We start from the raw sequence: 17,290 nt of genomic DNA, 5'->3' as shown, positions 1-17,290 counted from the left end.
GTATTTAATTACATGTAGCATGAATTCATGGAATTATTCTTAAAGGTTGTATGACACCAATTCCATCTTATTCTAGATACATATCTATTTGTAGGTAGTTTTATTTGAAAAATGCGAATTTGCCATTGGTTCCTGTGTACAACGAACCAGTGTTGAGTTATTCCATGGAAATGAACTTCAACCGGAACGCCCACTAAAATTTTCGAAAGAGTTGACCGATCGACCTGTCAATCATTGTGAAGTCATCAAGAGAAGGTTTTTCCAGCTGTGCAGCCGAACCCCTAGTTACTGTACATGTTCCTCATGTAGTTGCTGTTTCGACCAAGCTCATCCTTAAGTATTTTTTAGATTTTTACGAGGTTTTGATCATGGCTGCAGCATCGTCATCAGCTGCGTCTGATTCTTCAGACTTTGAAGATTCAGGTTCTGAATATTATTCTAGCGATTCAATTTATCTACTTTGAATCCACACTTGCAACCACCATAGGCACTTATTCATGCTCTAAACGTCAACAACACTCAGCAGCTTCCTTCCCTGATGTCATAATTGTCACGTGATATACGAAACCAAATCAGGCTGAATTTTTGTGGGCGGGGCGAATTTGGCTCAATTTTCAATATAAAACTGCCTTTGAATCCCCTAATGTGGGATGTTTTTCGGGTAAAATTTTGATGGAATCGTAATTAGTAACCACTTAGCTAACAAATAAATTAACATCTTTGCTGTATTTCATGGGACCTTTAACCCAGGATCATGAATCAAATACAACATACATGTAGATAGCATATTGATACATGTCTTCATGAAAGAAACAGATGTCAGTTTTAAAGAAAAGTTTTGAAAGATGAGACATAGTAGTCATTTCCTTGAGAAATAGATGAGTGACCCTTAAGCCTATATCACTTTGACATCACTCATGTGGCCAATATGAAATTTTTGGAGAGTGATTACAACATTTTTTTTTACTGCTTTTGAAAATTCATATCTTTTTCATTGTTTTTTCTGATTTTGTTCAGACTTCCATAAACCTGCATCACTGATTTTTTTTTCATTGAAAACATCCTTCTACATTGATTAGTCTACGTACATCATGTATGACAAATTATCAAGTGAACTACACAACATGAATGCCTGATAATCAATATTAGATTTTATTTCATTTTAGAAGATACAGGATGTGTTGATTTTATATAAAACATCTGGAATACATTTGTTTTAATTTTTTTTCATTTATAATGAATGAACTTTATTGTCTATGGATAACAAAATGTTTTGAAATTTTAATGCACTTTGATTTCTAGTGCAATTATCATACCAAAGTTGTCTTTAGTTTGATACTGCAACCTCTACTTATGCAATATGTATTTTTGTCGTTTGGTATTTGAGAAGCGTCAATTTTTATATTATATTTTCTATATATTTTTTATGAACAATCAATTAGTTTGTTTTAGGTTGTCTCTTGAAGAGATATAGCTTGACTCCTACATTGTGCAAATCACACTTTTCAACTGCCGAAGTATGCTGTATTTCTGCTGTATCTATTTAATATTGTTATGGTAGTATTACATAGGTAAATCATTGAATGTTACATGTACAATGTCCCAAGGACTTCATGCGTAGTCCATACAACAATGCAAAAGATGAACTATGCTGGAAATAAGAAATTTCTAACTTGGTTATCATAAAATCTAATGAATTTTACATGTATATCATATGAAAGATGAAGTATAGCATTTGTTTTGAACCCAGGTGCAAATTATGATGTCATGCATAAATGATTTTGTTCCATTGTGTATATTTTCAAACCTTGCTGTGATCTTTGAAGCTTAGCATGCAAAGCTTCAATGATTATGACTTATTTCATATTTTTTTCTGAGAGATGAAATGATATGCGTTCATTTGATATGCAATTCTTAAGTATTTCAATCGATATAACTATAACACATTTCGCAAAAGATTTTAGATGAATGGATATCCGACTGTCATTCCCTCATTGACTTTTGTACAGGGGTGCAAATAGATTCAGTTTTCATAATTCATTTCCTTTCAAAATAACTAATAAAAAACAGATGAAAAGGATCAACATTTTACATGAAATGAGAGAATGTCATCTCATCTCTAGGACAAAATTCTTGATCATCGAAGCATTGCGAGTTATGCTTCAGCGATCACAGAAAGGTATAAAATTATTCATTTTGATCACAATTTAGAGATATCTCAGCAGGATGATATTATTTTTAGGTATAAACATTAAAAATAAATTTCTACTTTAGTTTGTTCTTTTGAATCAAAATAATTTTTGTTTCCTTTTTTATGTACCTGATCCATATCAAGAGCCATTCTACCTTATTTTGTAATTGGTTATAGACTTTGTTATAATGTTAAAATAGTTTTTTGTATGAAACTTAGCTTTTAAAGGAAACCTACTTATTGTGCATCCTGTCCTGTCTTGAAGGAAATCAGAAGCAAAGACTATCAATTTTGTAGCAATCATTTTACATCTATTCAAACTGTTATATGAGAGTAAATATCCCTGATCAGCCTCCTGTGACCGAGGTGTGAAACCACTGGTAGACCAGAGGAGAGGAGAATTCCTATAACGCTCTGCTTCTATTGAAACATCAAGCACTTTTCCTGAACTTGATACATTTTACCTCGCATTACAATATTCCCTATATATTATAATTCAGAAATATTTATTCAAATTTCCTTTTATCGCTTACCTCATTCAATATGCAGCTTATACTTATCTTACCAAATTTATGGATGTATAATATCTCTTGAAAGTTATTGATAGATTCAATTTTTATTCAAATATTTAATAATAAACTACATGAATCCAATCTCCATGCAATATTGCTCTGTATGTCAAACTTTTTAGTTTAGCCAAGCTCAGGAAATAGTGATACTTTTGATGAAAATAAATGTAAATATTTATTTTCAAATTGATGATTGAAATTGGAAATTTTCTTCTTTTCCTAAAATCTGCAAATGACTTGTTTGCCAACTAAAGTCTAGAAGAGATGCGTAAATAAAAAAAATCTAGAAAGCTGAGTGCAACAGGCACACTCATCTAATGATCTTAGCCCTAAAACATCCCAAGCTGCCGGTCAAAAGCAATAGATCACTGCCAGGATTAAAATGAACCCGTTCATGCAAGGTGCAATCACTGCTTTGGCTAAAACTAACAAATTATACGTAAATGAGCTAGTAATTGATGGTAATATGATTTAAAGAAACTCATTTCATTGCTGCATAAATTAAAGTTCCTGTCTCTTTGTGACTGGGCTGGAGTACAGGATTGAGAAAAAGTTTAAAGAAATAATAGTCTTTACATATATGTACTCTCAACTTTGATCACACAAAGAAAGATGTCATAATTCAATTCATTGAGAAGCATTATGAAGCCCATTATTGAGAATCACAAATTTGAGTATTTATAGAGCTAAATACCTAGCTGGTAAGCAGTGAGAATGTATTAGTGTATTCTGATTCTTCACAACTTTCCAAAATATATACATGTAGTTGTTTTGGTTTCCAATATAGTCTTTTAATAGTTTGGCTAACAAGGGGGGGGGGGATGAATGTATCACATAAAATGTGACATTATGGTCTGCTCTCAATTTCCCCCTTGTTAGCCAAACTATTAAAAGACTATTGGAAACCAAAACTCCCCAGGGAGTGGAGGATGCGCACACATTGTGTGCGGGAATGACTGATTGAATCCGATGACCGGGGTAATAATACATCTGTAAAGCGCTTAGACACGTCGTTCTGATGGATTAAGCGCTATATAAAAGCGGATTATTATTATTAAACAACTATGTATTTTGGAAAGTTGTGAAGAATCAGAAAATATTGTACGTGTCATGAATGAATATTGTTATTTGTGATAAAATGAAAATTTTGTATACTTAAAGGCATAATGAAATGTGATTAAAAGGAAATGTAATAAAGGACCAAAGAAAACTAATTCTGTCTGTGATATTTCTTTGTCATTAAAATGTGCAATAACGTGTTCTGTATGTAGAATAAAACCTGGAGTTTGTGAGACAAAGCTTAACAATTAATTGTAGGGTTGATTTTATGATTGATTGCACATTGCAATGAATGTAATCAATTATAAAAGTAGATAGGAATAACCATGTCTTCTAGGGATCTGACATTTCATATCGTATACTGGGGTGAGGACAGCCACCGTAAAAGACTGGATCATGTTCTTGGGTGATCAAAGAGACACCATCGGCAAAAGTTGAAACATGAATTTGTAGTTTTGAATTATAGTAAAGATAACATTCTTTTATATAATTGTATGAATTTTATGTAATGTTTAATATCGTTCAGCATTCTATTTATATTGGTTGTACATGTAGGTCAGTTAGTCCCCCTTTGAGAAATTCCAGAAGTATCCCATGAAGCACATACCATGTTACAGGACTTGAAAAGACCATGAACAGCCTACTTATGAACAGCTTTATGAATCCTCCCTGAACTCTTCTCTACCGCTCTCTCTCACTGTGATCTTATTCTTTTGCTTCCCTCTCCAATCTCTGTATTAAAAAGTCTATTATCTATCACTCTTTCCCCCTATCTCCCTCCATCTTGCTCCCTTTCCAGCTCTCTTAATTTCTTCATCTAAACTCTTGCCTCATCAACTGTATACTCGTCTAAAAAAAGACACTAATACCTAAAATTAAATGTCCATGTAACATTTAATACATGATCCTATGGCTTTGCCAACCCAATGAATTGTACACCTGTACAGATATCAACATACATGTACAATGTACTTGTTCATAATATAACACCTCTTTTAAAGCTGTTACAACCAAAAGAAGTGATAAAGAGCAAAATGTCCTACTCATCGTTACAGCGATCTGCAAAAAAGGCTGTTACAGCTATAATTGGGATCCAATCCTTTGGATGTATATATGAACAGATAAGTGAATTCAGCTTAATCAGTCAGCCAGTCATTTATTTCCTCCCTTTTAATGCCTATTTTGCAACTTATTTGTAGATAAGTCCCAAGACAAAATACAGCAATATTTGACACCATAACATAATGATAAGAAAACTTATACCGATACCCTGTTCTTACACTATACTGCAAATAATGCAATCCTCTTTGCAGATAAACAATATCCACTCACTCTGATCATTTCATTGTTACACGATGGTTTCATTTGTGATATAGATGGATGATGATCTGGTTTTGGTAGATGGCAAGCATTGGTTGTGAAGATTACAGCATTCTCACGGCATGTGTGCACAGATGTCAAAACAATTACATAAACATTTTTATCTGATATAAAATGGTGGTATAGATCATAATCAAATGTTAGGCCGAATTCCATCATGTGACCAGTCAATTATTGGCTGAATTCTGTCATGTGACCAGTCAATTATTGGCTGAATTCTGTCGTGTGACCAGTCAATTATTGGCTGAATTCTGTCATGTGACCAGTCAATTATTGGCTGAATTCTGTCATGTGACCAGTCAATTATTGGCTGAATTCTGTCATGTGATCAGTCAATTAATTTCGCTAACACAAAAATTTGCTTATGCCTGATACTAAGGACTAGTTATATTGAACAATCATAATTTTGAAATGAGAATGATTTATCAAATACCAAGGAGCCACATCAATTCTTTATAAAAATATATAATACACATCATTTTATTCAGACATTTAAATAATCATACAAACTTGTTACCCTTGAAAAAGTCCATTGTCGCACTTGGCCATAGCTCGGCATGTCAGAACAGTTCAAAAGGTACACTAATACATGTATATAAAAGAGGATTTGTATAGTGCATGTATCCACCTTGTTAGGTCCTCAAGGCGCTCCTATATTACATGTACCTACTGTGTAATTGTTATAAAAGCCCTCTATGACATGTATTATATATCTATAAAGGCCAAGTCTAATTTTGCTGGCTTTGTTTTGCCAAAGTAGGGAAGTAGGCCTACATTATACATAAATAGGAATGGTTGATACTTTTTGCCCATAATGCAACATTCTCCTCACTTGTGGCAAAACATACACAATGATGACAAGCTTTCTGATAATTTCACTATTTTGGTACATGATGAAGATTTATTATAAACGAGGGAGAGCTTGTAAAGACTATTGAGGGTGTTGCAAGAGATTACCAGTATATTTACGATCCCCAATTCAATATTACGTTCTGAGAATAATTGATAGCAGGTCTTCTTTTTTGCAACAGAATGTACATGTATGTATTGATTCACTTTAGTCAAAATGCAGCTATCACTCAGAAATTTGCAACTGAAAAGTCAAATCAAAGGCAGGTTTCTTGCAATACCCCCTCATATAAGATTGACTGATATCAAACGTTACTAAGGCATGCAATCCATGCCAATATTAACTCAATTTCATTTGAGGGATGTAAAGATCTTATCATAATGAATTTACCTCCATTACATGGATAACCCAACAGAAAACAGTTGCCTGAGTTGTCAATTAGACCAATTCCTAAATGTTGTACAACATACATGTACAGAAGCATACATATCAGCCTATTCATACAATATTTGGATCTTGTTGTTTTATTCAAGAAACGATAATAATGATCTTGAGTCCTTTAGGTCCTGGGGTTTGTTGCTAAAAAACTTTCAGGTTTAAAGGGATACTCTGGCAAGAAAATGGGTAGATTTGGAGAAAAAACCCAGGTTGCTGTGCTAGTGCTCTTTGGCAAGGAATTTATCCATATTACAGGTCCCTCGAGAGGACCTAAAGCCATCAGTCCTCTGGTTGCTTACTCACAAGCGTTGGGTGAAATAACCACTGCCTCTAACCTTGATATCATTGGTATTAGAGAACCGCTGGACTGTAATTAGGATCCAGATAGTTGTAGTCACCTGATGTCCCAGTAAAGCTGGTGTAGTCAGAATCAACGAAGCCTCCTGATTGGCCAATATGAACAGGATCCATTCGATGGGATGAACTATGAATGTCAGACTGAAAGTCACTGTAGAGGAAGAGATAGGATTCTAATTAATACAAGGAGAAAAGGTGAGTTGCACCCACTTGTCTTATGATGACAAGAGTGGTTCTCATTGCTGTTCATACATGTAGCTAGGTTAAACAAGAATTAGACCCTATCTCTTTTAAGGACGTTCCACAGTTATGTTTGTGCGCATTATGATCTGCGCATAGTTTACACTCTGCGCGCTGACGTCACAGTGGATGAACAGGTGATTAATTAGCTGCGGGTATGAGCTGATTTTTCTCATCTTCTGCACTTTAACTGCAGATCCGATGCATCATTTCATGAAGCTAAAAAATGGAATTGTTCCATGGACCATTCAAAAAAAATTTCTACAATTTCAAAATACTTTACTCTGCATTGCTGCCAAGAATCACGAATATTACCCCAAGTTTGAATACATGGTAGAGTGGTTTTGATTTTTTTCTTCACATAGATACAAAGCATTCGGCGCATTTTTGGTGTTTTAAAAAGCACATTTGCTCTAATAAAAATGCTGATAGTTTAAAAACAAGCACATGAACCCCTATTTTTTAATGTTTGTACCTCTTAGGTATACATGTACCTTCCTCTACAACTCTGCAAATTTTGGTGAAAATGACATGGATTTTGAATAAAGTGCAGCATTTATTGTACGTTTGTAGTTTGTTACTGAAATTTTACATTTTTTAGATTGGGATTTTGTTATCGTTTACGCCTTTTTAAAGAAATGACAGCGCTGTTAAACTTAGAATTGCAAACAAATAGCACTATAAATAGATTCTCCATTATAACGATACAATTATTAACTCTCTTGCGAAATTTGATGACTTTTTCATGTATTTTGACTGAGTAATAGAGGTTTAAACTCATTGTAGTAATTTTGGGAGGTCTAAAAATGCCAAATTCTTTTGAATGCGCAATTCTTAAGAACATCAATTTGGGTGAACTTTGAAGCTCTATAGCAAAAAATCAAGCACATGGACCTGTGTTAATTTTTGCATATTTCAAATATTAAGGTTCTAAAGTATCTATGTGCAAAGTTTGGTGAAAATGACATGGATTTTACTTTAACTATGGAACGTCCTTAAGTCAGAATATCAAATCAAAGCTATTGTTAACAAGCATCTGAATGTGTTTGATTTGGGATTGTAGGAAATATATGTTGTCTTATTATGGCTAGACAGAGAAATATGTTTACTATCCATAATAAGTGTTACATGTACATATCAATGGAAATTCATTTTGCTCACAAAATATTCATCAAAGAAGGGACAAATTTCACAAAAGTACAAAAGGGTTACAATGAAGAATTGATGACATAAAGTACATACATGTAGTGACGAGTTGGAAAGTCATGTACGTTCAGATAGAAAAAAGATAACAAAACAATGGAGATAGAGATTATTGGAATAATTGTAGTTTATATGTGACTATTGAATTTGGCAGACTGATTTAGAAATAAAAATAATTTGTAAGACATGAGGTTCAGCAGGCGTGGATCCAGGGGGTGGCGAAAGTTGCGAGAGCAACCCAAGGAATGTGAAAGTATTATGGTGCACTAGAATGCCGTCATTGTGCACTCTGTAATATTTTGCTTAGTGAATTGAATAAAAGTCTGACTCTTTTATGGGTATGACCTTAAGCTATGCCTGACCTCATTAAATCATAGTATTTATAAAAAGCATGATACTAGCTCATTTGCAAGAATTCCTTGATTTGTAAAGAAAACCCTGCTCTCACACTTTTCAGTCTGTCAGCTTGTTTTACAATATCATACATACATGTATATTTCTGCTACGGAGGTGAATTCAAGTTACGTTTCATTCAAATTACAGTGCAAATTTTACGTGTGAAAGGCTTGACCTCCAAAACATCTTTCTGAGCTTACATGTTCTTTCAAGCACTTCCTTAGATAATACAATTGTCATGCAATCATCGTATCGATGCAGTGCTTTGACAAGTCACCAAGGACACATACCACCTTCGTGCAGGAATTTGAATGCAAATCAGTTTTCAAGTGAGCGTGTGGAAGGTCCGATGATTTTAACGACGAAATGCAATCATCATTACAATGATGATTCAAGATTCATGTGTGAAAAGGCCCATTGTACTATACCCTCCTCTTTGGTATTTCATTTTTTTTCATCGTCTCCCTCACCTCAATCATTCCTTTATTGAATGATTGATTCAGGATTTTATTGAAAATATCCATTCTCACAGTCCAAAGTCTAAATCCAATGGAAACAGTGTACAAGATATGAACCAATGAGCAATAGTTAAATGTTTTGATTCGTGATATAAAATAGTGGTACATAACCTCTCTTTCCTTCCCCCCTTGTCTCTTTGTCTTTTATGTATCCCTTATATGCTTCCTCCCTCACTCTCTGTGATATCTCTACTATTGCTTTGTTACTGTGATGCATATTGTCTTGTTCAAAGGTAGTTCTGTAATGGCACTAAAATTAATACAAAATAAAAAAAGTTCTGAATTGAACAGAAATATTGATTTTTTTGCACATTATGATTTCTGAATGACATAAAAAGGCTATTGAGAATTTCAATGGAGTCATACCAATAATGTGCACTCATCATTCAAAGAGACAACAAGTCATGCATGGGGCACCATATTAATAATAAAAATGAAGAGTCTAGTTTTCAAATCAATTGGGAATTTTTATCACAATTAACATATATTCTATTTTTCATAAGGAACAAAAAGCAGGTAAGGAAGGTTTTGTTCTGTTTCGGTGAAACGCTGATGACAATTTGCTGCCCGCAACGGCAGAATAATTATTCAGCAAAAGACCCATGACCCATTGCTTTTGTACTACCTATCGCACGCTTGTCAGGTGATTTCTAAACATTTTTTAGCCTTTATTTAGTGAACTTCACCACAAAGGAGTATTTCATGAATAGAACCGACTTTAATTTGACATATTTGACAAAGATTCACACCAAAAAGTGTGGATATGATGGGAGTGTCAGCTTTCAAGAAAATAATCATCGCGTGTATACATGTTTGTGTGTATATACATGCAGTAGAATCTTTCGGTTTATACTTCCTTCAGGAGCCCATGACAGATAAAAGCTGTTACAACGAAGGTGATGATGGGGGGATAACCCTGTCTTACACTGGAAGAGGAGGGACCTCAATAGACCGATATGGAATCGCTTGGAATACATCGCCAGATGGAGATGGCTTTTGGAAATGTAATGGGAGTGATCCCAATTTCTATGATGGCCTTCAAGCATATCTAAATGCTCGATTCGAAATAAGTCAAACCTATATCAATGGGACCATCGTTCACTACAGAATGGATCTCAAGAATATGATATATCTGGATTATCTGTATGTAATGTATCCATTCATCATAGATATTGGAACAGGAGAAATCTTAAATAAATCTTCTGTGGGAGTACACTTCAATGTAATAAACAACTGTACAAAACAGAATGAACAGACAACCACAGAGCGTGACATCTTTCAAACAACCAGAAAAACAACAGTGCGTCCAGTCTTGGTGAGTTCAATCAAATTACAGCACTACTACAACATGACATATATTTTCAATACATCCTCTGAGTCATAGACCTTTTTTTTGGTTGGAAATTCTATTCTTCAGGATTTCAATAAGCTTCTCAAATAAAGGATTTTTAAGACCTGTATTTTTAAATCAAACTCTTTTCTTAGTTTAATTTATTTGAATAGTTGTGATGGATCTTCATGTGTCTTGTGTGACTTATGTACATGAACACACACAATAAAAATGCTACAGGATATTTTGTAAAGTCATTTGTAATATACAAAGAACTTTCCAAACAAAAGGTGACCTGTTCTAATGCTTTCAATTTACTTGGTGTTTCGACAAAGTGGGACCAAATTTCCTACTATGCTTACAAACAAGAATGTTCAATCAACAAAGATCTGTTTTCTACTCACGTAGAATCCAAATGATAGAAAACCTATCATTTAGCACTCAATACAGGCCAACCTTCATGCATAAAGTGATGTGTATCCAGTGGCGGATCGTGACCCGGAGGAGACAAAGCATTGGAGGGGCACAGCATCGTTCATAAACAATACAGTGCCCCTCCAATGCTTTGTCTCCTCAGGGTCACGGTCCGCCACTGTGTGTATCTTACAAAGAGCCATAAAAAGGATCCAGAAAAAACTACCAACAGGAAAGAGGTTTACTGGTAATAAATTGCATAAACCCTAAATAGACTGGGCTATTTTGACGCATATTAAAGACTGGGGGGAGGGAGCTGATTCATTCCCCCCTTATGATATTGGCCGTCGATCACACGATCGCGAAGAAAATTGGCATACGTGTTACCCATGGCATAATCTACAAAACTATATGATGAAATTCAGCTAAAAATCTCATTGCTAATTACATGTAATTATGCTAATTTATGTGTAAAATAAAAAAAATGCTTTAATTAACTAAATAATGCCCCTTAAATGCTAATTTTTAGTTCAAAGACTCTTTATAGGAATCTGATCAAATGTACTTTTAAAAAATTCAATATCACTTTTATTTTCTTATGCACTTTATCGTTTCTACATATCTTATGCATTTCTTTGTTTTTTGACTGATTTAACTGATTTCAATCTGTAAAAGGAAAAATAATGATACATTTATGAATTTTGGCTAAAAACACTATTTGCATTGGATTTGTACATGAATTCACATTTTGGAGTAATTTTGGGTCTGCATGCACTTACAAAATGTTGCGTAATTTTTTAACCGCGTACCTGGGGGGTCACAATTTTAGTCTAAACAGTTGTGCAAGACTTAAAAAGTAAAAAAAGTCAGCGAGCAAGTCAGTCAAAAAAAATTGCGCAGCAGATCGCAAAAAATGTTGAGGGGTGGGGGCTGATTCAGCTCCCAGTTTTATTAGGGTTAAGGCAAATAAAAGTATTCTCCTTCAAATGAACCATCCTTTAAGAATTATTGCATGTCAAAATGATATCTTTTAGTCAAAAGGATACCCAAAATCAACCTTATGTAACACAACAATTATCGATTTTTCAATACAGAAATTTCCTTTTTGTCATGATACATGCAGGAAGATGTAGAGAGTAACAGATGGGCAACAATTGGATTACTCATTGCGACCCTTCTCCTAGTCATTGGCACTCTCATCATTCCCTTAATCGACATCCGCAAGAAATGGCCAAACGGAGATCTGAGGTCCTTCATTCTGTTTGGATTACTTATATTGATCATTATACTGATCATTGCCACTCTGTTCATCTGAAGGATCAACATGGTCTAATCATATCAATCACCTTGACTTCATCTTGAAGAGGCTTCCACAACTGAAGACTTTACCAGATCGCACAAGATGCCACACATAGGGGGGGGGGGGGTCATCATTTCAGTTGTTGGCACTGACTGAATTACTATCTCTGACAATTTCAGTGAAACCCTCTGTTTTTACTGACACAAGAAGCGCAGGGCCCTGTCTTACAAAGAGTAATGATTGATCCAATCAATCGTAACTCTCTTGAAATCCATCAATGTCATAACTTTTTCTCCAGGAAATTTGCACAATGTCCCTTGTTAACAAAGAGAAGCACAGCAAATTTTCAAGAAAACAGTGAATATACATCATAGCATTTTGAACAAACATGCATAATAGATGTTGACGTTGCTGGCCGTCCATAGTTGTGATTGATCGGATCAATCGTAACTCTCTGTAAGACGGGGCCCTGGCCTTTAACAGTTGATATCATGGTCACTGTCCAAGAATGACTGACATCAATGCTGACAATTAGAATGAAATGGTATCCTCAAGTATGAAATGTAAATCAAAATCCTAGTGTAACAGGGTCATATTGGTGCTCTCTTGTACTACCTTGATCATATTTAATATTATTTTTCATATTTGATATCTCTTTACCGACATGTGCAATCAATTATAAAATGAGAAGGTGATCATTATCTAGTGATTTTTTTTATGGATCATAATTGAACTTGGTAAGTTACTAATCTACACAAATGTGAGTGAGCATAGTGAATACGATCAAAGGTGGTATTTTGGCGATGAATAAGTATATCTTTTGACAAAAACCCATTTGATTTTGACCTTGCAACAAATTCACTAGAAAAATTATTATTGATTTCCAACTTAGTTTGGGACAAATACACGTGTTCAATCAACATGAAAGACACCTACACACAAAAAGGACAAATGACAAGTCAAAGTGTCCTTTTTAATGTTGCTTCAGACAAAGAACAAAACATGTACCAGCAATATATGCAATTAAATAATATTGGACATTGAACATCATTTTTATATCTATTATTTTACCATTAAGAAATATTAAGAGATCTTAAAGAGATCCCAAAATGTGTTAACTTATCTTATATATGTAAATGTGAAGCAGTGTAATATTGAACTGGACATCATTTTTTTTATGTGTTAACAATGTGTTATCCTATCCTTTACCTCCATAGTTGATGCATGTATGTGTGCATAGTCTATTAGAGACTCAACATAGTGAAGGTATTTATTTTGTATTTTCAACCTTGCACCATTGTTTCTTGTTTACTTAAGATGGTGTTATTTATTGCATTGAAGCAAAATTAGGAAATATTATGAATGGAAATTACATGGCTGGTGTATAAATCTACAGCAATTTGCAAATTTAGGAATCCCACACTTAAAACCAGTGGTGTATCTTGGAGGAGGCTGAATAAAAAAAAAAAGGGAACAAATTAACAAAGAAGAAAAAAATTCTTAAAAGTTAAGGTGGCAAACAATCAAGTATATACAGTACTGTATATAGTGAGAAAGGGGCACCATTCTAGTGCTTGATCTGGTTGTCCTTTACCCTGTTATTTTGAAGAGTGTAGTGGTTTCACAGTACACCATGTATTCTTTTGTTGGCATATATGTTGGACCACCCAAACTCGACGTTTCAACGAGTGTTCTTGTCATCTTCATGGCAATATTATTTTGACTATGTATTTACCCCAAAATGTTTGCAAACTGTTTGTATTTATGCTGTAAATTATCATTTCTAAATAGTTATTTGATTGCAATTACTGATCACTAAAGATGTTTTTCACCCGGTGGAGGGGGTCACTCTTCACATGGCCTGCTACCCCGGGAGGGCCACTAACATTGACGAGTGGATACTATGCGCGACCAAAAAACACGTAAAAAGGATGTCTTTTTCAAGATAGGGCACGTTACGTACGTAATGTGATAAGGGTGTCAACAACACAAAAATAATGAAAAAAGGGTATCTATTTGGTTAGGAAAGCTACGTGTTAAGGGTCAAAATTGCGGGAATGATAAAACAAAATTAAAATGTTTTATAAAGGATGTCCTTTTTGCCCCAACACTACGTGTTTAGAGTCCGATTTGCGCGACGTGTGGAAGGTGGGGCCGTACTAAACCAAATGATGTGTAAAAGTAAAACCAACGACCGACGGACCCGTGACATATCGCTGCCGGATATCACTGTACTTGTTTAGGGGTTCATTTCAGGGAATACTTGTCAAGAGTATCGTTTTGTTTCCAATACTTGTTAAGGGTAGGGTTTCACACGCCAATACTTGTTTAGGGGTGCATTTTCAGAATATGGAAAATATGTGTTTAGGGTGCTTTTCGAGACCCCATGGTCGCGCATGGTATCCACTCATCAATGGAAGTGGCCCCCCGGGCCTGCTACGCACCCACGTCCAGAAAAAGCGTAGAAAAGGGCCCAGTTTCAAGCACTCAGGCAGTGTCGACGTCTTTGGCAAAAAGGCATTGGCATTTCAGCACCATTCGCTGGTAAATTGCTTATTAGGGTAGCAGTTTCTCACTCTTCAGTATTCAGTGCATTACGGTATACACCATCATTTGTAAACCAAATACATGTACTTGCATAATACGTGTAGATCCAGCCACATTTCTATAAAAACTTCTTGCAATTTATCTTAACATTATCCCCATCCCTTATAGGATTGGGGAGGAGGCCATAGTGGCCCCCCTCCATGCTTCGCACAATTTTCCGGAACGCAAAAAGTTAGTGCCGTACAATTTTACTTTTTCTTATCAGTCTTGCACAACTTTTGAGACAAATTGGTCTGCTTAATTAATTTTATGGCTTAATTTATTTGTTTAATGGTCTGTAATGATTTCCATTGAAAGAAAAATGAAAAAACAAAAAGAAACTAAGAACTAAATAAGAAATTCTACAAACAAAGAAATACATAGGGAAAAATTTGGCTTTCAGAATTTTTCTTTGCGAAAATCTTTAAAACAAGATTACAAAGATGATATCTGGAAAAAAAGGAAATTTAAAGTAATATTGCATTTTTAATATGCGGAAAATATTTTTCATGAATAAATTAGCATATTTTGTTCATAACAAATAAAAATCATTATCATAGGAAATTTTATTTATGCTGGCTTGTTGTGTATTCCCAAATGTCTGCACGATCGCACGCATGGCAGCAGAGATAAGAAGGGGGCCCATTACAACCCCCCATCCTCAATCCATTTCAAATAGCCCAGTCCTTTTAGGGTTATATCAAAGATGAAGACAGCATTATTGGAGAATAGCTGATCATGTAAGATATGTGTTTTCCATAGATCGCGCCTGCATGGCTTAATCATTACATGTGTCTGTGCAATACATGTTTGTGACATAAAGACCACCAAATATATGTCATATTTTGCTATTTACTTGTGCTACAATAAACTTGCAGGTCTTTGAAATATATAATTTGCTTACATGTTTTCCTTTTATTACATGTTCATGATTACATGTTTTTATCAATATAGTATACATGTAGATGAAGGAGAGATGGAGAAAATAACTGTGAAAGATGGAAATATTTACATGTAGGAACAAGGTGGATGAAAAATGAAAAGAAAAGTGATAAGCATAAAAGGGGAGAAAGAAAAAACAAAATGAAGCGTGAGAGGGATAGGAAAAGAGGAAAATTAATTTTCCGACCAAAAAAATGTGACAGACAGAAAATGAGAAGAGTGAAAGGGTTTAAACAACAGAAGGTGAATGAAGACGAAGGAGAAAAAACCTCACAACACTATAAGCTTAAAAAACAAACAAACATATCTCTATATAGAGGGGGCCTTGACCACAGCTTGTGACAGAGATCGGCATACCTGTATAAACCACTTTTGATATAATATTTTAAAATATTACATAGCTTATGTAGATTCGAATCAGTGATAGGTCAATACACCATCACGTGACCATAGCTGTGACGATTGCATTTGTTATATTCTAGGTTTTGACGTCACCTCAGTGAATACATGTATAACTGCGTTGTATCGTCAATTGCGGCGTTACATGTATATTTACTAAGGTGACGTCACTCGCTGCTTACAAGTTGCGTAATCAGGTAGTTTATTTGGTGTACGCGCTAGTGTTAACGCGTCGATTGCATGAAGAACGCGCTTGATGTATTTTCACAAAATTTCTATTACCACGTAGATGGATCAGAGCTGTAGCAAGAATTTCGGGTCGGAGCCAGACGATGAATGTAATCTCTGATGGCGAATCCATATAGACTATATAATACAACAGATATTGCCTGGTCTATCGTTTAAATAAATAACATTTCAACTCCCTTACAAAGCTATATTTTTACATAGGGAGAATATTTTCCCTCAGCACTGCGCGCTTCAGGCAAAATATAATCCCTTGTGAAAAATATAACTCCGTCGGGGAGAGGAAATGTTATATTCAAACTCTAGGTAGGCAATATCTGTATATTATTTATTCTGTTGGTCCAAGGTATTTCCTAATTAATTGACCAAGTTAAGGAAAGAATGTGAGAGTGAAATGATAGAAAAAGAAGAATGAGGTAATTAAGAACTGACAGAGAGGGGAAACAAGAGATACTCTGAACATGAAAAGTGTGATGGCCAATGAAGAAGAGAGAGGAGTACTAGAGGTGCTGGGATATTCTGAGAAGACAAAGATGAGGAAGTATTGTGTATCAGCCCCTCAACATCTTTGTCTGACCAGAATGTTCCAGCACCACTGCAGAGAAGGAAGATAATTTTATGTCAAGAACTTATAAAACAGTAGGGTAACTTGGAAGATGTAAGCAAGAAAGAAATACAAAGAAATGTTAGATCAACCTTAGGGGGAGCATTTCACAAAACACAATTCACTGACTATTGTTTTAAGTTACCAAAACCATTGCATATAATTGGCTCAGATTAAAATCAGTTAAATCACTGATTATTTCTTTCATGAAACACTCCCCCCTGATGTGTTCCAAAGCCACTCAACATAAAACCTATAACACAAAGCA

The 17,290-nt window shown here is 34.8% G+C and overlaps 1 protein-coding gene across 2 annotated transcripts in view; it reads right to left on the bottom strand.

Annotated features, from left to right (window-relative positions):
- Nucleotides 1-4,694: 4,694 nt before the first annotated feature.
- The window catches only part of LOC129277591 (ZZ-type zinc finger-containing protein 3-like), a 37,816-nt gene continuing 25,220 nt past the window's right edge, over nt 4,695-17,290 (bottom strand). For both annotated transcript variants that reach the window (XM_064110215.1, XM_064110216.1), the window contains exon 12: nt 4,695-6,995. In XM_064110215.1, coding sequence (XP_063966285.1) covers nt 6,839-6,995 — 157 coding nt within the window. In that variant the 3' untranslated portion in view covers nt 4,695-6,838. The remainder of the gene's footprint in view (nt 6,996-17,290) is intronic.

Source organism: Lytechinus pictus, chromosome 15 (assembly GCF_037042905.1).
Source record: "Lytechinus pictus isolate F3 Inbred chromosome 15, Lp3.0, whole genome shotgun sequence".
Classification (NCBI taxonomy): Eukaryota; Metazoa; Echinodermata; class Echinoidea; order Temnopleuroida; family Toxopneustidae; genus Lytechinus; species Lytechinus pictus.
The sequence above is the reverse complement of the archived record's forward strand: the minus strand, read 5'-3'. Positions and strand labels throughout refer to the sequence as shown.